General features: G+C 45.4%; 1 protein-coding gene across 1 annotated transcript in view; it reads right to left on the reverse strand.

The window, feature by feature from the left end:
- The window catches only part of Pkd1l1 (polycystin 1 like 1, transient receptor potential channel interacting), a 119748-nt gene that overhangs the window by 74053 nt on the left and 23693 nt on the right, over window positions 1-22002 (reverse strand). The window contains exons 9-19 of the mRNA XM_051200565.1: window positions 19957-20121; window positions 17782-17901; window positions 17159-17327; window positions 16507-16746; window positions 13603-13735; window positions 10110-10316; window positions 9383-9564; window positions 6136-6357; window positions 4354-4514; window positions 807-935; window positions 54-113 (exon numbers count right to left, since the gene is read on the reverse strand). Of these exons, the coding sequence (XP_051056522.1) occupies window positions 54-113; window positions 807-935; window positions 4354-4514; window positions 6136-6357; window positions 9383-9564; window positions 10110-10316; window positions 13603-13735; window positions 16507-16746; window positions 17159-17327; window positions 17782-17901; window positions 19957-20121 (1788 nt within the window). The remainder of the gene's footprint in view (window positions 1-53; window positions 114-806; window positions 936-4353; window positions 4515-6135; window positions 6358-9382; window positions 9565-10109; window positions 10317-13602; window positions 13736-16506; window positions 16747-17158; window positions 17328-17781; window positions 17902-19956; window positions 20122-22002) is intronic.

Below are 22002 nucleotides of genomic sequence, written 5' to 3' on the forward strand. Positions count from 1 at the left end.
GTGAGTCTGTGTGCAGGACTCTTCTACAGGGGGACAGTCATAAAAGTGTTTACCTGGCTGTCTTCCTAGGGATGGCACATCTTCTTGGATGTCATTATAATAGGCTTCAAAATCTATACAAGAGGGAAAAAATGACATTTTGTTTGAAGACACAATTAGTGAGTGCTGAAGGCTATAGACTAGAGCCCCTCACACCAAGATCCTGCAAGGCCGAAGGAATAGAATGTCATGATCCTGTAGAGTTTTCAGATCAGAACCAAACTATCCAAACCATTTTAGTCCCCTAAAAGTGTCATCATTATCCACTCCCACTAAACATCTTTTTGACTATTGGTAAAACCTTTAAAATGTGTTCTTAGCAGAGAACTATTTGCTACCAATCCACAGCTAAAAATGTTGTCAGTCTAGAACCTAGATGACTGTTCCCACACATGACTGTAAGCCACTAATTGGTGGTTCCCACACACACAATGTATTTGATACAATTTTCTTTGTTGTATAATGTAACCACTTCCACTGTGGAAAACATACTTAAGGGCAATATTTATCTGTGTCCCTGGACCACCATCACTCATATTTGGGTCAAGAATAAATATCTCTAAGCTGGGTCTCAGTGGCACGTGTCAAAATGCCAGTGCTTGAACAGTAAAGACGGGAGGACCAGGAATTCAAGCTTAGCTACAGAGGGAACTGGAGGCCTGGGCTCTGCATTGAGTATGAACAAAGGTGGGAGTGACTTCAATCTGTCCCCTTTGATTCACTCCTTCCCAGATACCTACATATAAGAAACAGTGTGTGGCACTTACCGTCAAAGGCAGGGGAGGAGCCGGAAGGCGGCCAGCTTCCCTCTGGGGTGCTCATCATCAAAGTTTGTTCACCTGAGGAACCTAGTGCTGGACTCATTGAGCCGTAGTCCTCCATAGGTTCCCCTGAACCTGCCAGGGGACCCGCCAAGGGGATGTGGTGGCCACCTGCTGTGAACTCTCTGGAGGTGCTCCCCAGGTTGGGAAGAGCTGTCCAGCTCAGGGGCCTGGATGACTGCTCTGGTGAGTGCGGTGTCTGTGATCTTCTGGGGCCTGACTGAGACAACTTCAGAAGGGCCCCAAATGCCGAAGAACCCAGCAGCCCCACAGTGCTGCAGAAAGGGACTTAAACACAAGTGACAGGGTTAAAATTCCACGCTGAAAATACAAAATATCGGTCTTTTAAAAATATACAGGCTATGGGGTCACTGCAAGATGGCTCAGCTAGTTAGTAAAGGTGCTTGCTGCTGAAACTTGGTGATCTTAATCTAATATCCTGAAGTTTGTAATGGTGGCTAACCTCCACATGTGCACTGTGGCATCCCATCAACACCCACATACCATACACACACATATACACACCCACCACACACACCACACAGATACACACACATACCACACACAGATCACACACCCCGAGACACATACACACCATTCTCACACAATACAGCACATACACACCCCCACACCACACAAACACACACACACATACACCACACCACATGCACCACACTTACACACACAATAAAACACATGTACACACATAATGTACACACACACACCATTCCCACACAATACAGCACGTATACACACCCCACACTACACACACACCACACACATACACACATAATACACACATACACCATACACACCACTCCCACACAATACAGCACATATACACCCCCCATACCACACACAAACACACACACACCACACACATATACCATACACACCACTCCCACACAATACAGCACATATATACACCACACTCACACAAACAGACGCATGCACACATACCATGCACATATACCCATACCACTCCCACACAATACAGCACATACACACATCTCACACCACACACACACACACCACAACATACACACGTGACACACACACATACACAATACAGCACTGCACACCCCCATACATAAACATACCACACACACACACACACACACACACACACACACCACACAGAGACACACATACACACAAACACACACAACACCTTAAAAACATATACAGGTTACATAAGCATGTCTTCTTGGGAGATGAAGGAATTCTCTGTGAGCTTGGAGTGACCATAGCCATCACAGGGCTGAGGCTGCTGCAGTCATGCAAACACAAGAAACAAAACAACAGGGAAAGTGGTCTTGGCTGCAAAGCTCCCTAGTAGAAGCAGGGATGCAGCCATGGGATTCTCACCCAAGATTCCAGCCATTTCTCCCAATTGTAAGTTGTCTGGGGGTGGGCACTAGAGTGCATAGGGTGGGGCTGCAGTGTGGCAGCTGTCACAGTCATCGTACACATGCGTTTGGGTGACGCATCTGTTTCTACATCCCCTGCGCTCCTGTCACTAACCCTTCAGCGATGCCCCTGACTTGAGTAGACTGTCCATCATTGGTGCATCTTGTGCCCTATCTGGGGTGAATGAACACATCTTCTCAGGAAACACTATACTATTTTAAAGAGCCATGGAAACCTGATGCTCGGATCGAGGTCCTGGCACATGGCTCTGGCCCGGCGCTGTGAAGCCAATGCATGACCTAAATGTGTACAAGTGAGAAAAGGATCTCCCAGTCCTTCCCTGGAGCAAGCTCTTGCCAGTCTATGTTCAGACTAGAGGGTCACCCTACCAGGTTCTACAAGCCACGGTGTGAATGAGTGGCATTGTATTCTGGAAGCAATTTCTGCTAGTCATCATTCCCCTCCCTGATAAGGAGGATTCAGTAAATAATTCTAAAAAGTCTCACTAGGAATTATGATAAAGGAGCAAGGACAGAAAAAAAATCACAGATGAAAAATCCGCTTTTAAAAGGCAGCTTTTGTTTTGACCAGGACAGACCCCTCCGCCTGTGTCTTCTAAGGTGCCCCTGACAGTGAACTAGTGGTTTGTTTCCCCGTGTTCCTTGAACTGCTGTAAGAGGGGGTGCCTGAGACCATAGACTCCCCCCTCTTCCCCGCTGGCCCCAGGTCCTTCTGATCAGCCTGGTGGATTTCTTCAGACATCCTGACATGCAGGAGTTACACCCTAGTGAGGCACCTTCCTTACTTCCCAGAATGCCTCACATCACTGAGTAACTGCCGGTCACACCCTGTGCTCTTTCTACTGACCAATGCAGTTCTAACAACCAGTTTGAAATGTAAGTCCTGCCCTGGGGTATAAATGCCAGAGAGCCCACTGGTGTCTTTTCAGGAGCCCTTACTCTGTGGCCATTTTCAACTGGGACTTGAATAAACTCTGTCCCAACACTCAGTGTGCCTCGACTTCCCATTTAGAGTGACAAATTGGATCACCATCATTCACCCACATGAGTGGAATCTTTTAGAGTAACTTACCACCCCCATTTAGCAGTATAGACTGAAAGCTAGAACCAGGCCTGCTGGACACCTATCCAAGAGAGGCAGGTCGGATAAGACACACAGGCTCAGACTCAACTGATCTGGCCTCACCACACAGATGGCCTCTAAGATGCCCAAAGATACAGACATTTCACCCCACTAGCAGCAAGCCATTCAGAAGCATCATCAGCTGGTCCCCTCTAATTTAGTCCTCATGCTGTCTACCTGGGCACTGCATCAAATGGCCATCTGAGAGCTTGGTTCTCCGTCCATCCCATCTTGAAATGTCCACATGGTTTTATGGTTATTTGATTTTAAACAGGGGTTCCCATCACCCGCTCCTACAGAAGCTCACATAATTCAGGGAAATGCTTTCACTGAACAACTGTAAATTGGCATTACAGATGACAGAAGCTAAGGGGTCCCTAGGGTGAGGTGTGTGAGCAGAGGCCGGAGTTGCCAGCCCTTTCTGGAAATCCAGCCTCCACCAGTGATCTTTGTCCTTGTGGGGCTCTACTGGAAGCTTCCTAACACAGACATGGTTGATTACATCATCCTGCCCTAGTGTTTGGGATGGCCAGGCCTCATCTCAAGGATACTCAGGGGCTGCTAGCCACCTGTCAGCTCATTATCATAAAAAAGTGTGATCAGAGCAAGTCCAAGCACTTTAGGAGTTGCATGCCAAGAAAGTAGAGCTTAGACCCAATACATATGTCAGCTTCCAGGGCCACAGTTCTCTGGACAGTGAGCTTCACCACAGATCCTTTGCAATGGCCTCCTGTAATTCTCAACCAATAAAATTGCCTAAGTAAGTCTGGGCTCAACCTCCTTATAGCACATATGTTAGAAACCATTTTTGGACTGTCACTAGGTGTCTGGGCTGAAGTGAGATGAAGTCCCAGCCGTGGGTAGGTCAGATGCAATGGTTCAGCAACCACAGAATGACCCTGAGCTATTTTATTTATTAGAAAGAGAGTAGCCATGTTACCTTCCAACGTGTTCTTTTCTGTTGCATTGACTAGGAAGAGATCCCAGGAATAAGTGAGGTCTGGTACATTGCCACAGTCTTCACACACAGCTCTGAGAGACAATTCTTCATTCCAGTTTGCACGGGTGTCTCTAAAGTTGACCCATGAGATGTGGAGGAATCTGGAACAGGCAATCATTTGAAGTTGTAGGAAAATACCACCCACGGGCATCCTTAGGCTGCATTCATGTGGGCTGGCCACGTTTGAACCATCTGTGTTGGCTCTGTTTTATGAGCACTCAGTGTATTACCACAGCCTGTGGGGGTTAGCACAGACCATGTAACTGGCTTCCAGACTTTACACAGCATGAGTTGACCTAATCCACCAGACAAGCACATTCACACCTCACTAAGTTCAGAGACACTGTGAGATTTCCTCAATGTCAAATAGTCCTGGGCTTTCTTCTCTCTGTCACTCAGTCTTGGCTCTGGCCATGCTGCCCAAACACAGAAGTCAATACCTGAGTTATCTCTTTACCTTTCCGCCACATGCTTGCCTCTATAGCTATAAACCACTTTCACCTAGGCCTTTCCAAGCCATCTGCCTTTGCCACGGTCATCTGGCTCAGCCTTGCCTCCCACTTGTGCAGAGCTATTGGGTCATGAGCTGCCCCATGCCCTACAGTGCCCACAGGAGTTATACCTTGCATGGTCTCACATTCCATACACACATTTCTGAGTCACTGTAGCTATATCCTGGCAATTTCTCCAGGCTCTTTGCTAGCCCAGGGCTGAGTCCCAAAGAACATTTTATGAAGCCTGGTTCTTTGGGACATCATCAGGTGGTGTGAGGGACTGTGTTGGGCCTCACCATGTGGATTCCTTTCATACAGGACTTGAGGATAATTTAAAAGACTGAGTATAGAGAGGGCTTGCTAAGTGGCATGCAGAATTCTCTTTGTCTTTCACTGTCAGGCAAATCCCAAGCCACGACTTCACCATGTAACACCAAGCGCAGGAGGCGAGAAGGACCATGGCAAGGCATGTCTGCTGCTTCCTCAAAAGGAATCAGCCTGTCACATGCTGGTGTGTACCTCTGTATTTGTGTGTGTACATGTGTGCAGTAGCTGTTGTCCATAGTTTCAGCTACTTGCAGTCAACCAACATCTGAAACAATAAATGGAAAATTCCAGAAATAAACTATTCATAAGTGTTCAGGTATGCCGGTCTCAGGAATGTATAATTGTGTCCTATCCTTGAATTTCATTCTCCTGGAAATCAGCCCCTGCTCTGCCACATGTAGCCTAGACCCTGAAGGAAGAACCCAGATGATTCTGTGTCTTTGCCCATCCTAGCAGCTCACCTTAAGTTCTGGTACCAGCTTTTGGTCCTTGGGGCTGTACATGTGAGTACTTTGGTAGTCTTAGGGATGAAGAGTTTATGGGTAATCTCTCATGCTCCAAGATATCACAACTGGACCTACACATGCATCCCTTCAGTCCTGTAATCCCTAGAAGGCTCCTGAGTCTGGAAATCAGATCACCTTGCCACCTTCTATCATCAGCCTCAAGCACTGGTCTTCCATCTTGGGGATGGTGATGTAACAGGAAGGACCCAGTGACTCTGAAAGTCACTGGTGTGTCACTGTTAGCCCAGGAGACAGGAGAACTATCCAAGTAACCAGCCCCTCCCTGGCCACCAGGTGTGGTTCCCACACAGCCTAACTTCACTGGTCTCCACGAACATAGACTCCTTTCAAGCAGCCACCAGAGTGCTCAGCTACATATGACCAGACAAAAGTACCTGAAGGCCGGGTCAGGACTGGTGGACAGGAATATCAAGGCCTGAGAAGAGTTCTGTCCATTGCTGGAGACTGTCAGTGTCACAAGGAACTGGTCACAGCATTCACTGAGCCACTTTGCTGGGAAAGAAACTGAAGGAGCCTGAGTGTCTACTTGGTGTGGGGTAGAGTCCTCAAAGCAGGGCCACCTTAGCGAGCTGGTTGTAGTGCAAGTCCAGTGATACCTATAGAAGAAACCAATGGAGGAACATGGTTAGCATCACTGTGTATTAAGGGCACGTGTGGCTGGAAAGAGACAATACCCCTCACTCTTCGACATCAGTGACACAGGGGCTGGGCATGTCTCTTCCACTGTACTCCACCTAGAGTCATGCTTCCGGCTGACTTGTGTCTTACACTGTGGTCCAGCTATGTCTGTCACTCCTCCCCTCCCTGTGCATCGTGACTGGTGACTCCCTCTTCTCATAAGTTACACAGCCCTGCAATGCCTAGAATAACTCCCTCACAATGTCTCTGCCAATGCTGCATCTCATCTTGGTAAGACAGGAATGTCACACTATCCCTAATTTAGGAAGAAAACAGCTTGGTAGAGGTCTTGGGGGAGCTGCCCTGTTTCATTCATAGCTGATGCAAAGTGTAGCTAACAGTGAACTTGAGATGATTCTCTTTGAATCTCACCATCTTTCTGTAAAATGTTAATTGCTTGAGCCACAAAACAAAGATGGTTGCACCATCAGGGGTGGAATGGGAGGACAGCATCTTTGAGCAGATCTTAATCCATAGAGAGAGACATACTTAAACAGGCATGAGGCAGGCAGGAATCAGTGTGGAAATGCACTGGCAAGGTAGGCCAGCCTTATTATGGCAACCTGTTTCCACAAGTATGACTTAAACCTGAACTGCTGCTGAGGCTTAAAAACCCATTTCCATGTTTAGATTGCAGGTAGTGCATTCTGAGAAGACATTGCATTCTGAGGAGACACTGCATTCTGAGGAGACACTGCATTCTGAGGAGACACTGCATTCTGAGGAGACACTGCATTCTGAGAAAGCACTGCATTCTGAGGAGGCACTGCATTCTGAGGAGGCACTGCATTCTGAGGAGAAATTGCATTCTGAGGAGACACTGCCTTCCAAGGCAGGTACTGCTGCAGCCTCTTAGCCTCTGCTGGGAAGAAGCATCTCTGAAGCATAACAGAAGGCAGTGTCCAGTGCAGTTCATAAGCTGTATAGAGAAACTGTCCCATGATTCCCCTAAAGATTCCTTATTGCCCAGAAGTACAATCAGCAGGAGGCACTCAGCTCAGGCACTATGATGAGTAACGGTGTGAAGATGATGGAGACACAGCCTTGGTCTGCCTGGCTTGGGGGTGAAGAACAGATAGTTGGGATCTATGTCTACAGCATGTGCACAGCTAGAATGTGGAAAGGGACCTCTCATTTCACTGCACTAAAGAAGCACCAAGTTTCACACTTGGTGTGTCAAACACACAGGATCACAGCAGGGGTTACAACAACAAAGGGACCTCTCCATTGATTGATGAACAGGGACACGTGCCAGGCACAGGGATGTACCCACTGAGAGCCCTGCTGTTCCGATCTTAAACTCAATGAAGGAGGGCAATGAATAGCAGCCGTATGAGTGCGGAGTAAGTGTAAGACTGGGTTGGCTCCAGACAAGACAGTGGCTTCCCCTCTGAGTCAAATGGGTGTGATGAAGGTCAGAGCAGGGAAGTTAGGGCATCTAACTTTTTCTAGAAAACACCATACTCTGTGTTGGACAATTGGCTGAGGCTGAGGATGTACATAGGCTGAGGGCTGGATGGCTCCACCCAGGCAATCAGGGGAAGAGTGTGGGGGTGGTGGTTTCTATGGGAGACCTAATGTAATTTCCTGACAGAAGAGACACAGAGTGTGAGAGAAAGTGATGTTAAAGCCGTTCAAGGAAGCTTTGGTCTGCGTGACTGGAAGATATGTTTCCTTGAGGTCCCAACACTAAGATGAGAAAATGGACAAGAACCCCCATCCCAACCAAGATCCTATCTCCAACTGACAAACGCTCAAAAAGGAAAATTAAGTTTCCTCCATGGAGTCTTAGTGTGTATACAAACCACAGGGCAGCAGTGGGTGGGCAACACAAAATGAATTCAATGGCATTTTTGGAGATTTTTTTTTTGGTCTTATATTGAATTGGACATTTTTAACTGAGCTTTTGCTTATATATTATGGTTTCTGATTTTGTGTTTTTAAGGGTTTTATTTGTGTATGAGTGTTAGTGTGTATATGCGTTTCTTGTCCTTTTTTTTTTTCTTTCTCATTTTTTTGTTCTGGTTCATTTGCCTTTTGTTTGAGAGACAGGAGCAGGGACAGGGGCATGAAGTTGGATGTGTGGGGAGGGGAGAGGATTTGGGATGACATGAAGTAGGGGAAACTGTGATCAGAAAATATTGTATAAAAAATTACTTTTGGACAGGGTGTTGGTGGCGCACACCTTTAACCTCAGCACTTGGGAGACAGATGCAGGTGGATCTCTGTGAGTTCGAGGCCAGCCTGGTCTACAGAGCTAGTTCCAGGACAGGTTCCAAAACAATACAGAGAAACCCTGTCTCAAAAGCCAAAACAAAAAAAAAAAAAAAAAATACTTTTAATTAAAAAAGTTGTTTCCTGGATGAAGATGGGGAAGAGGCTGACTTTGTGGCTGGGTGACTTGAGGCACAGGAAAGGACACAAAGGTGGTGGCGATGTGAAACTCAGAGCAGATTGGGGGAGGATGTGCGTCTGAGCCTGTGGGGAGAGTGGCTTGAGTGGAGGATGCATGCCGGAAGGAAGAGGACCACATCAGAAGACTGGGAAAGGCCTGCTGGGTTGGACTGTCTGGGCCAGAGCCTGGGACCACAGAGTGGAGCCCAGACAGGTGGCACTCTGTCACACACCCCCTTTGCCTGGCCACCCCCCCAACACACACACACAAGGACATCTGACAAGGCGTCCTTAGAGAAGGGAAGCATTTACAATGTGCATTCCAAAATGGCATTTGAAGCATCACCTTAAAAAGGTACTCACACTTTACTCTCCAATATTGGCTTACACTTGACTAATGAATAAAGCACTTCAACCTAAGAAAGCTGCTACCCAGAAATGTCTCAGACTACGTTGATTGGCAGAATTCCCAGACTAACTCTCCTAATATTCCTGAGGCAGAGTTTGGAGAAGTAGGAGCCCGGGATCCTCGAAGCTCTTTGTTCTTACCTGAGAGCAGCCCCAGGGATGTCAGGGTCATAAGACTGGAACCCTCTGAGGATGATGGGGGTGGTGGCGGCCCTAGGGATGAAGATGTGTGTGCCTTCAGAGATCACACTGACAGGAGCCCTGGCTCGAACCTCCACACCAACACAGTAGTTGCTATACACCATGCTTCCCTTGATCTGGACCTGAAAGACGGAAGACAAGGGGTATTGCACAAAGCACATGCTTTCTGGACCTATGCATGCGACAGTGGCCTTCACCTCAACTGCAGTAGTTGCCTACAGTGTTTATGTAAGGGTGTGGCTGGAGGGAAGAGCATGCATCTTTTAATACCTGTCTGCCTAAATGTACAGTTATCTAGATGTGGGTTGGTCGGTATTTTAGAACTCAGCTCCTCTTGCTTGCACAGTACAGCAAATGCTCTTCCGCACTGACCCACTTTTCCAGCTGAAATGAAAGACCCCTCTTAAAATCTTACCCACACCTTTAAAACACACACAAACACACACACATACACACTCACACTCACACAAACACACACACATACACACACACATACACACACATACACTCACACATACACACACACTCACACACACACACACACACACACACACACAAACCAAAATAAAATGAAAAAACAATACAAGCCCCCCCCCTTTCATTGGCTGGAGGCTTTTCTCCAGGGCTTGTGGAAAGGGTTGGCTTGAGGAAGCGTGAGCGAGCCCACCTTGGCCACGGCAGTGTAGTTCCCACACTCCAGGGTATAGCTTGGGAGCACGATGGTCTGTCTGTGGGTGTTGACAGCAGCAGGGAGGGTGACAGCAGTGGCCCCGGCACCCACAAAGCTCCAGGTGTAGGAAAGTCCTCGGGACACGTTACAGAGGACTGCAGCTTCGAATGTTACTCCTAGTCTCAGGGGCTGAGACCTCCATATCTGGGAATTGACATGAGAGGTCATGTCAGTGAATGTCCACCAACCCTGACGGTGCAGCGCGCTGTGAGAAAGTGTCACTTGTGAATCCACGACCATTTGTTTGCGATGTTATAGCATGAGGCCTGGGGCTAGCTTTAGACAGCACCATACATTTATTTTACAGACAAAAGTAAACAGTAAAAACATAAAAACAAGGAAAGTATTTATGCTTACATACTAATAGCAGGGAAAAACAGCCTTTCAAGCATAAAACTAATGGTAAAATTTAAAACATAAAGGTTACTAGATTTGATTACATCAGAATTTCATTTAATGGAGTATCTGTTACTCGTTTGTGTGTTTATTATGATACTCACAGCTGTGCTGTTCTTCCTAAGCTCTTTATGCCCCTTCCTCCAGCCTCTGGAACTAGCTCAACATCCTGGCCTGACTTTGGGATTTGTCCCTGACTGTGGAAAAGCATTCCAAGTGAGCCAGCCTTAGGAGGGAGACTGTCCAGCCAGGGACCCCTCCTGCTCTAGGGCTGATGTTAGGTGCAAGGGCTCCCCCTGGAGGTAGTTCTATGTAATTGTAAAAGAGAAAAATCTCTTGAGAAGGGATTTTAAGAATTCAGCAGTTACGTTAGTTGTCCCTCCCCATAGTCCCTCTTTTACCCTACCATCATATTTTTCTCCCCCATTTAATCCTCCAATTTTAGTTCCCCTTAGTCTCCTTATAATACTCCCGGGCAAACCACATGATCAGGAGTAGTTGGCCAACACAAAACAGAATGCATATTTTGTGTGTGTGTGTGTGTGTGTGTGTTTTGTTTTGTTTTAATATCATTTTGTTATTGATTTTCTTTGTTTATATGTTTTTATTTTTGCTGTTTTCTAGTTTTTTGAGGGAAAGGACATGAAATTGGATGTCTAGAGAGGTGGGGAGGATCTGGAAGGAGTAGAGGGAAGGAAAAGAATATGATCAAAATATAATACATGGAATCATTTTAATAAAATGTGTTTAAAGGTAAAAGAAGGTATGGGCTGCCCTCCTCCTACTGCTGACTGGGACATTTAATCTGAAATTTTAGTTGAAATATATTTTATTGTAAAGAAAACACAAATTATATAAAGACTAGGCTGTTAAAAAAAAACAGAAGAAAGAATGTATTACAACTGAGAGATTTATCTCTTGTGTTTTAGGGGGCTTTCTACACTACTTAATTTACTCTTCAATCCTTTTCATTGCTTCTACTCTGTACCTGATTTCATTGTAGGACTGTTAACAAAGCTACCACACTTACACTGGCCAGGGCAAATTGTAATACTCTCCATTTCCAGACCTTATACACATATTCCAAGTGATGAAATGCATTAAAACTATACAATTTGCATTGGAAGGGGAGCTGGTTCTGCATGCTGACAAAGTGGAGTGCACAGTAGCACTTAGGGGACACAAATAAACTTCCCAAGAGAGGCATCTGCCCTTCAGCTCTGTGACATGGAAATACTAAGGATATGAAAAAAAATGTGTGCACCAGAGTTTTGCATGCTAAAGATGTGTGCACAGAGTACAGCATGCTAAAGATGTGTGCAGAGAGGGCCATATGCTAAACACATGTGCAGAGAGGGCCAGATGTTATTTATAGTAATAGAAAGAAACAATCAAAGTTTAGTAGTGAGGACTCTGGGAAATGCTGTAGAATTCATACATGCCACCATTAAAAGTAATAGACAAGATGATGTAATAAGAGACAGTGGTCATGCTATAATGCAATAATTTAAATTTTGTGATGAACACACATATTCAACCCCTCCCCACACACACACATATACTAAAACAATAGCAGGGAGCTGGAGAAAAGGCTCAGTGGTTAAGAATGTTTTCTGTTCTTGCAGGGGAACTAAGTTTTTTTCCCAGTACCCATGTTGGGCAACTCACATCCCCCTATAACTCTAGCTCAGGGTATCTGACACCCTCTGTTGGGCTGTGTGAGCACATACCCATACGCACACATCACTTTAAAATAATGATCATTTTTAAGCAATAGAAAAACATTTAAAATACATACATCTATCTCCTGCTTCCTGGATTTCACACAATTCCATTTTTTTTTCTTTCTTTATGCTTTTAGAAAACACAAGAACTATAAAAGACAAATGGAGTCATCAATACTGTTTTCCTTATTTTACAGAAAAACTCAAATGAAAATGTTTTCCAGATTAGAAGCTGAGCTCATTTATTTGTACAATGTTTGTTTCTGAGTATCAGTTGAAAGTAAGTGTATATTAAAACAAACAATAGATCCGTGTGTGGGAGTGTGAGCCTGTAGCTCCAGCAAACAGGAAGCTGCGGAAGAAAAACCACAAGTGCTGGGCTAGCTTGGGGAGCACAGCGGATTTGAGGACAGCTTGGGCTAAAGAGAGACGCTCAATCTCAAGATAAAATGAAATAAGGTAACAACAATAGCAACATATCCCTTAAAATAAAACAAAACCAAACAAAGGACAGAATGGGCTGCACAACAGAAAAAGAGTTCCAGCCAGAGCCTCGGGAGCTGTGGTCTTTCCCTAGAATCCCCGAGTTTGGCCCATCCCTCACACAGAGCACAGAACAGCCTGACACCATGGAATGCTGGCCTCCAGAGCTCCAGAGATCTTTCCTCGAGGGATGTGGACACCTGAAGCCCACAGCCTGCACATGGCAACCCCATACCCTCTTTGAAGTCCACTGGACTCGGCTGCTAGGACCTGAGATGCACGGGTTGGCAACTAATCCACCACAGAAAGTGTTTTGGCAAAGGCTCAGCAGCGAATTTTGATTCCCAAGGGTCAGGCTATACACCTTTGACCCCGAAGTAAAACTGCTTGAAATCAAAGCCCTCAAAGGACTGGAAGAAATAAAAGGCAGCCCTCTCCCCCCCCCAACTCAGTAGTTGGTACTTGGCATATAATTGGCCATTCTTTTAATTTTGGTGTCAAATTTTCCTTTTGACTGAAAATGCTATTATTGTGTATACAATCAGAAAAGAAAGGGAAAAAAAAAAGCTGCTCGAAGCAAGCTGTGCTGAACGTCAGTCATATAGGTACATAAAAGACTTATTCTCCCACTAGAAGCCAGGCTTCCCTCCCAATCCAGGCTCTCCCTGCTCAGGGAGCAGCTTCAGCGCCCTCACAGGGACTCCTTTGTGCGTGTTACACGCAGCAGGACAAACTGGACAATGCCTCCTTCATTCAGCAGCCAGCTCGCCAATATGGAAGTGGTCCATAGGGAGGCACGCAGGAGAATTCCTGAAGCTGGGCCCTACCTGCACCTGCTTAGGCCCCATGTTCTTCACCGGGGGTGGTTGGCAAGGCTCACGCACGATGAAAAGTGGCTTTCTTAGCACAGCAGAGCTGATGTTATTGAAGGCAAGGACTTCAACTGTAAATTCTCCCTCCCTGCAAGGGTGGAAAGCAGAGAGAGACACGGAAAGATCAAGGTTGCTGAATACTGGCCCCCGTTCCCTCTTTATAACCGTCTGTGACCTGTGGTTATGCTGTCTGATGGCAAGTGAACCCAAAGACTAGAGACAGAAAAGGCCTGGGTCATGAAGTTGATCTCCATGGAGGCCAGTCTCTGTCTGCTTGCTGCAGCTGCTCATCCTGCATGGACAAAGGCCTGTGCTGGTAGTCACATGCTCCAAACAACATCACACTCAGGCGAGAGCAGACTGCTCCCAGGAGCCATGAGTCAGTTCTCTGCTGGCCACAGAGCCACCCAAAGGTTGGGCCTCAAACTTTTCGCTGTGATGGACATTCCTGACTTTTCGGAATTCTGGGTCTCTGTGCACATCTTCCGGTTCTAGGGTCAGATTTCCTGAACAATCCTTAGGGTTTGGGGCACTAAAAAGGAACAGAATCAGTTTCACACCTGCCCCTTCATGCAGCCCCAGGCAGAGTGGAAGGTCCTGGCTATAGAGAGTAGGAGGACTGTGGGAATTAGGCAGCTGGTGACTAAAATGTCACCTGCTACCTTGGAGATTCAGGAAGAAAGACAGGTGCTCTAAGGAGGAGCATGGGAGGATGTCTGCATGGTGGTCTTGGGCTGTGGGATGTTCCAGGGCAAACACTGGAGATGGTACCAGACATACTCTACCATTTGCAGAGGGGTGCTGGAGCCACATTGTGTATCCTAAGTGTCTAAGCACTAGGTACCTGCCTAACCATGTGCAAATCCCTCAGGAACTTCTGATTGACTCCTTCTGTATTTTGAGAACCTATTTCCAAAGGAGAAGTCATGAATTATGGCTAGTGATAGACCACTAAAGATTGCCTGTGAAAGTTAAAAGAGGCCACAGGCATGGGCCTGCACTGAGGGAAGCCTGTAATGGTTTATGGTGCCAATGCCCAGAGGTCTTACCTTTTGAATTCTTCTATTTGTGGTTTGAATGAGAAACATCCCCACAGACACTTGTATTTAAACACTTGGTTCCCAGTTGGTGGTGCTGTTGGTGGTGCTTTGCTGGAGGAAGTGTGCCACTGGGGGTGGGCTTTGAAGGTATACAGTTCCAACACACTAAAGAGTTGGCTCTCATCTCTCACCTTCTTCCTGCCACACCACCATGTGACCATCCAGCCCTCAGAACCCCTACACTCAGGGATTCCTGAAGTTGCTTTGTTTTTGCTTTTTTGTTTGTTTGTTTTTGCTTTCCAAGACAAGGTTTCTCTGTGTAGTTTTGGAGCCTGTCCTGGAACTTGCTCTATAGACCAAGCTCACCTCCTATTTGCAGAGATCCACCTGTCTCTGACTCCTGAGTGCTGGGATTAAAGGCATGCACCACCACCACCTGGCCTGAAGTTGCTTTTGATCATGGTTTTTTTTTTTTATCACAACAGCACAGGAACTATCACAATTCTGCACACTCTAATATTCCTCTGCACCAGCTGAGCTTGAGGCTTGGCCTTGGCCATGCATGTCTCTGGCAACTGTGAAAACTAGACATTCATCGTGAGGTCTTGACCCATTTAGGACCTAGGATTTACCCCAGCCAGAGACTCAATTAGGAACAACTGACCTGTTTGTCTACAGTTTCCACATTCCCGACCTTGAGTGACATTTGCACTTGTGGTTTTACATGGAAGAAAACCTTCAGGAGTGATGATTTTTGGACAAAGGCAATCAGATATAACTTATCTTTCTAATCTAGCCAGGTGCTGCAGAATGATGGTTAATGAGGTATTGCACATAACATGACAAGGGTTCCTAGGATTACAGTAAGGCAGAACATTTTGTATTGCCTAGTGATACCATAGCTGTCATAATATAAACAGAACGACACTGGGATGAAATCAATTCCAGCACAAACAATGATGCCCAGTATACGGATGGTGATATAAATGGCCTTGTGGTTGCTTTATATATTTATAAACTATAGTTTTCAGAGAATGTACACCTACTTATAAAAAGAAATGTTTTCTATAAAACAACATTTCCTGGGCAGTGGCTTTCTGCACCTAATTATTTATATCCTCTCTTGATTGCATCAGGCACAATATAAGATCTATGGCATCTAAGTCTGTGTAAACACACTTATAATGCTTGCACACTAACAGAACCAACAAGTAATGGCTTTGCAGAGTACCTCTGGCAGTTAAATAACACACAACTATCCCATAATGCCTTGTTCCAGGTAAGCAGTGGGTTGAATTAAGGGTAGTATTCATACTCTACTTTCAAACACAGAGACCCATTGTAATGTGTCCTCGGAGCTCTTACCGTTTTATCTGCCCCCTGTTTACTGCCTCTCCCTATCCCAATCACACCTACCTGCTACTGCAGCCCCCCCCCCCACTCATGCCATTGTTTTGGGTCTCTGTTGGTTTCCCATCCCCTCCTTTTGTCTAGGAATCCCTGCTGGAGGTTCCCCTTCTGGTCATTCGCAAATGCCCAAGTGTGGTTTCTTGGTCTACAAACCCATGTGTGTGGGTCATGCCCTCTGCACCCCATACCTTCCTTGCTGATGGAACCCCCAGGAATGAAGGCCTCTACTTGCCTCCTTTCCCTGGACTGCAAGCTCCTTCAAAGCCTAGCCAGGCCTGGCTTGTTTCCATTCAACATTTGTCATCTGCATGGCCTGCAAGGTTGGCTATGGGGTTTTAAGCATCAGTCCTTCAGAAAGCAGCCCCATGTGCCACCTGCAGTCAGTTGTCACCTGTCCTGCATAACTCACCTGCTGTAGACATGGCTGGAGGAGCTTCCACCCAGCTCAATGGTCCCATCTCCAAAGTTCCAACGATAGGCTACATCAGTGCCAAAGTTGAGTCTGCACTCAAAGGACACATTGGCATTTACCAGGGCTGAGGCAGTGGACATAAGCCGATTGGCCCTGATTCTCTTCTGTACCCTGATGAGGTGGGACTCAGAGACCACACTGCCAGTCTTGCTGGTGGCCTTGACCATCACTTGGTACCTGAGGATGGGTACAAGATGAGAACATGAGAACATGAGGCTGGTGAGAATCTCCACATTGCTTCTGCAGACAGACAGAGCTGGGAGCTTAAGTTGTGGGCATTATCCAATGAGGTAGTATCAAAGTCAGGATTCAGGGACTTCTTAAGTTCCCTTTCTTATTATTTAGTTCATGTCTCTAAATGAGGTGAGAACCTTACCCCTCTTTAAAGGAATTGCCATCTAGATTAGAGGGCTAAGATGAGATTTGATCACTGTGTTTCTTAGTGTTCACTGGGGGAGGCAAGCTTAATACACAGACATGCTTAGGGACTGGATGAAATTTAAACACTAATAAAACTATTGTGATAGTGCTGGAGTGGTCTTTATCCTGACTGTTGGCTGCATCAGTATTAAAGAGCATATTGACAAACCACTGAGGGATGCTCAGCCTTCTTTTGATGCTTCTGGAAGTTGTCCTCACTGGTGGGTCATCTCCCAAATACCATGTGAACTCCAGGGGTATGGTTTCCTTGGTAACAGCCACAAATGTGATGTTTGTGTCTGCAGCAAACACAGTTCCATTGGTGTAGACAGACACAGCTGTGACAAAGAGAGGGAGGGAGGGGTCCATTAGCACAAAGAGCTGGTAGCTGCTCAGAGACCACCCCCCCTCCAAACCAAACTTATGGATTGAGCCTATGGATTGTGAGGGTAACACAAAACCAGGGGGTGAGGGGGACCTGTGGGGCCCAAGCAGGAGGTAGAGCCCAGGTCTGAGGGCTATCAGCAACAGCTCACAAGGCAACATGGCCAGCTCCTTTGGGAACTGTGCTTGGAAGGCATGGGATGGAGGTGGGATGGGAGCAGCAGGTGACCATATGATAGTCCCCCATCTCCCACACTCAGGTGGGAGTTCAGAGCCTATGGTTTCTAGGTGCAAAAGAGCCTGCCAAAGGGCCAATAGGATGGGTCCTGGGCTGAGCTGGCAGTAGAAGCTTCAGCAGTCAGCTGCTAAGGCAGAAGAGCTATATCGAGAATTAAAACAGAGACGCACATTGCATCTTATACCCAACAGTCACGCCAAGCCAAGCCTGGCCGCTGCCCACTTGTATCTGAGAAATGAAGGACACATTGTATGAAGAAACAGATGAGAAGCAATGCATCACAACTGTGCCTACAAGAGAAGACAAGGGAGACATTTTAATTCACTTGTCTTAAGCTCTCTCTCTCTCTCTCAAACACATACACATGTGCACACACACACATACACACGCATCAATATTTCTCATTGTCAACTTTCTCTTTGAATTTTAATAAAATTTGAAATCTGGAGCACACACTCAAATGAGGTGGTTGGCAAATGTGAGTTATGTCACAGGATTTCTCTCTTTAAATTTTTCTTTAAATGATTTTTTTTCTCTTCAGAGACCTTGACATGGTGATGAATACATTACAGTCTTTGCAACACACTGATTCCTTTGTTAGATGGCTTTATGTTAAACATATTTGTCCTATGTGTGTATATTAAACACACACCATAGAGATATGTGTTTAATCATAGAGTCTCTACATCATGAAGGTTCTTAATTGGGGGTTGGGGATCCAACAATAAGCCTCATTCATCTAAGTCCTCTAAAATGTAATGTAGTATTTTGTGTGTGTGTGTGTGTGCTTATACACATATGTATGTATATATTAGAAGGCAAATACTAAAAACTTGAATCAGATCCTAGAAGAAGGCTATGATGTCTAAGAAGATTGAAATAAACTCATTTGGGATATTAGAAATAATATGGGCTTTAAAATTATTGTTGTTTTCTATGCATATTCTCTTTATGAAGACAAAATGTTTATTTATAATATAAATAAAATGGATTGGATACAGATTCTTTTTAAATGTGCCCCATGAATAAGCTTAACAATGACCAAAACTTTTTTTTCTGCATTTTTAAAATTTAAGTTTGAAACAATCTTATTTTATTTATCAATTTCAGTTCCCTCACCCTCCCATGCCCCCCATCAACCTCCATCCCATCCCTCTTCTGCTCCATAGAAAGGGTAAGGCCCTCTATGGGGGGGTCATCAAAATCTGTTGCATCATTTGGGGCAGGGCCTAGGCCCTCCCCCATGTGTCTAGGTTGAGAGAGTATGGAGAATGGGCTCCCAATGCAATGACAAAATCTTAATCTTGATCACAATCTGTGTCACAACACGAGGAAAGAAAAGTCATGGTTTTGCACAAGGGTGTCCAATTATTGATCCTTGGTATGGGATTTAGACTCAAATCACCCAATTCTAAATCTTAGCACAAAACCTACTTTTCTCAAAGGCACATGTGGCCTATGCTCACCCACTTTACTCAAAGCTTTGATAAGACAAGTCAATACGGTTGGTCAGCAGGCTGGCTACAGTACACTGATTGGAGGGTTGAGAAGTCCTCCTTTGTGTCATGTGATGCTTAGTCGGAGAGTTTCCCCCAAGGGGAACTGTGAAAAATGCAGTCCATACATGGTAAAATAGTTCGGATTCTCAAGAATGAGTTCTTCAGGATACACCTCCCCCTGGGTTCTCCTATCTACTGGAGCAGAACACTCTGGGGTCTTACTGTTCTACTCTCGTTCTGCTAAAATGTGTTCCAACTGTTTCCTTCAGAACCCTTAATTACAGTCCCTCTTCTAACTCCTTCTGGGCTATGAGTTTTTGATGCTGTCTGCCAAACTGGCAGCAGGGCAATGGATACCCAGAGGTGGGTGTGGGGCGAGGGTGAGGAGGCAGGACTTAGGAGCTCCTGACATACTGTGAGCCCAGCATCACATACCATTGGCTATGGCTGTGGCAGCTACCAGAATGTCCCCATACCTGCTCTTCACAGCCCACTATATGTAGCAACTTCTGTCTCATATAATATCTGTCCCACAGTAATAATAGTCTGGGGCCCTCCCAGCCCCATGGCCATGCTCCTCTGCAGGCATGGTTTTGTCCTTTCACCTAGATTTGTTCCACACTTATCCTGTCTTTACTGGATTACAAATTCCCTAAGGTTGGATTCCTGCATGATTCCACCTCATCTCCCCCCAACAATATTCCACACAGTACCTGTTTTCTCTGTGAGATAAAAACAGATGACAGCACTGTATTTAGGATGGCTGGAACTTCCACAGTGAAACTAAAGCTACAAGAACAGCAGAGATCTGCACGCAGCCCAGAGAGCTCCACACACAGGTCTCACCTTTCTGTTGTGGGAGGGAGTCAGCAAAGGCAAGAGCTTCACCATCGTGGATAGAGCTGGAGTTCATGAATACAGACACTTTCTCATGGCCAATGTCCACGTAATAAGGCCCTAGTTCCACATCAGCTCCATGAACGCCATGGACAACAGCCCTGAGCTTGTAGACTCCTTCTGGAAAAAGAAAGAAAAAAATGGACATTTGATGGCTTTTCAAACAGACATAAGAGCTAACATCTCACGATAGTCACAATGGGGTGTGACTAGCAGTCTGTGAACTGATACTGCAAGATTTTTTTTTTTTTAAATTCCTTGCAACAGCAGGGACATTTCATCCCACATTCAACATGACTTGGTGTAGCTTAATGGTCTCCTGCCTGGAAATTCCTAATAATATTAATAGTGTTTGTGTTTTCCACTAGACCCTGAAAATGATGCACCCTATCTGTGCGTTATAATTTTAACATTAAAATAGATCCAGGTCATTTCAGAATAGCTAGGTTAATATGTGTGTATCTGATACACATACTTGCTTGAATAAACATCCAAATAGTATATATCAAAGCATGATAGACTAAAAAATAGCCCCCAACCCTGACAGTTTTCTTGAAGGTTTTATAATGTCATTATGATGTGATTTTAAATTTTTTGTTAAATATGACTTTGAATTTTTCATTAAGTGGTAGAAACTAGTCTTCCTTTTTTAGATTGTTATCAGTCATGGTTAATTGCATAGTCTCTCCAACTTGTCTCTGGGCTGGTCACCATTATCATGGGAAGTATATGGACCTAGCTTGCTGAAGAAGATACAAAACTCAGTTGTCCCATGGGGCCAGTCATTTCTCGGAAGAATCATCAATTTGTCTGATTGGCATTGCCTAAGGATCTATAATGAATCCTTTGACGCCAGCCCAGATCCAAAGAAACCCCTAAAAACCAATTGGATTCATGATTGCATTCTATTTTGTTTTTAGTTCTTTGAGAATGTTGTATTTAAGACACTGAGTTCCATTTTATTAACATAGCCACAGATGACTGATACAGATCTACCAGGCTAGAGAGGCATCTAGTAGCTTGCCAATGCCAACCTCCTACCCACTATTCTAAATTATGTATTTACTCCTACTGTACATTGGCTTTAAAATGTTAGGTGACCCTTGTTGTGTCACAGGATTATGTCCTCTGCTGGTCCCAGTCACCCATCCCCAGCTCTGTCTGTCGATCACAGACCTCATTCATCATCCATACAAAGCAAAGGTTCCCTTCCCAGCCTCTCTCAGCTTACAAGTCACCATTTTGTAAGCTCCTTGTCTCCTCCTGACCAACTCACATCCACCACAACCCTTCATAAATGACTTGGGCAGAATGGGTGCCTTCATCTGGTGATAGCCCACAGCTCTGGGGGGTGTTTCATTTCCAAGTTCACTATATTCTGTCTTTTTTGCTTCCAAAGTTCATCACAGTTCACTTAGCACACACATAATAAATGCTTGTGAAATGATCAGTGACACTAAAGCCAAACAAATAAAACAATGTTCGTAAGGCCCAGCACACACTGTTCCTAAGGAATCCATACAGCCTTCACTGTCCTAGAGAGGAAGTGGTGGCAAAGACATACAAACCAGAGGGACTTAGCAGAGACAAAGAAAAGCCATCTATAAGGAAACTCAGTGAATATGTCTCGAAGCAGGGTTTGGGGCAGTGTGCTGAGCAGAGCCCCAAAGAAAGTACCCTGCCCTGAACTGAGATTTAATTATTTCTTAAGAATGGGCAGACCCCGGGCTGGAGACAACTCAGAAGTGAAGAGTGTGTACTGCTCTTGCAAGGAGTTGAGTTTGAGTCACAGCACCTGCACTGAGCAGCTGGCAACCTCCTGTAATTCCAGCTTTACTGGCTCCAATGCTCTGTTTGTCTCGGTAGTCACCGGCATTCACTTGTACACACACACACACACACACACACACACACACACACACACACACTTTAAAAATAAATCCTCTTTAAAGGCACACTTTTCCAACTTACAGAAGCCCTATCTTAAATGCCGCA

This window comes from Phodopus roborovskii, unplaced genomic scaffold, assembly GCF_943737965.1.
Source record: "Phodopus roborovskii unplaced genomic scaffold, PHOROB, whole genome shotgun sequence".
Classification (NCBI taxonomy): Eukaryota; Metazoa; Chordata; class Mammalia; order Rodentia; family Cricetidae; genus Phodopus; species Phodopus roborovskii.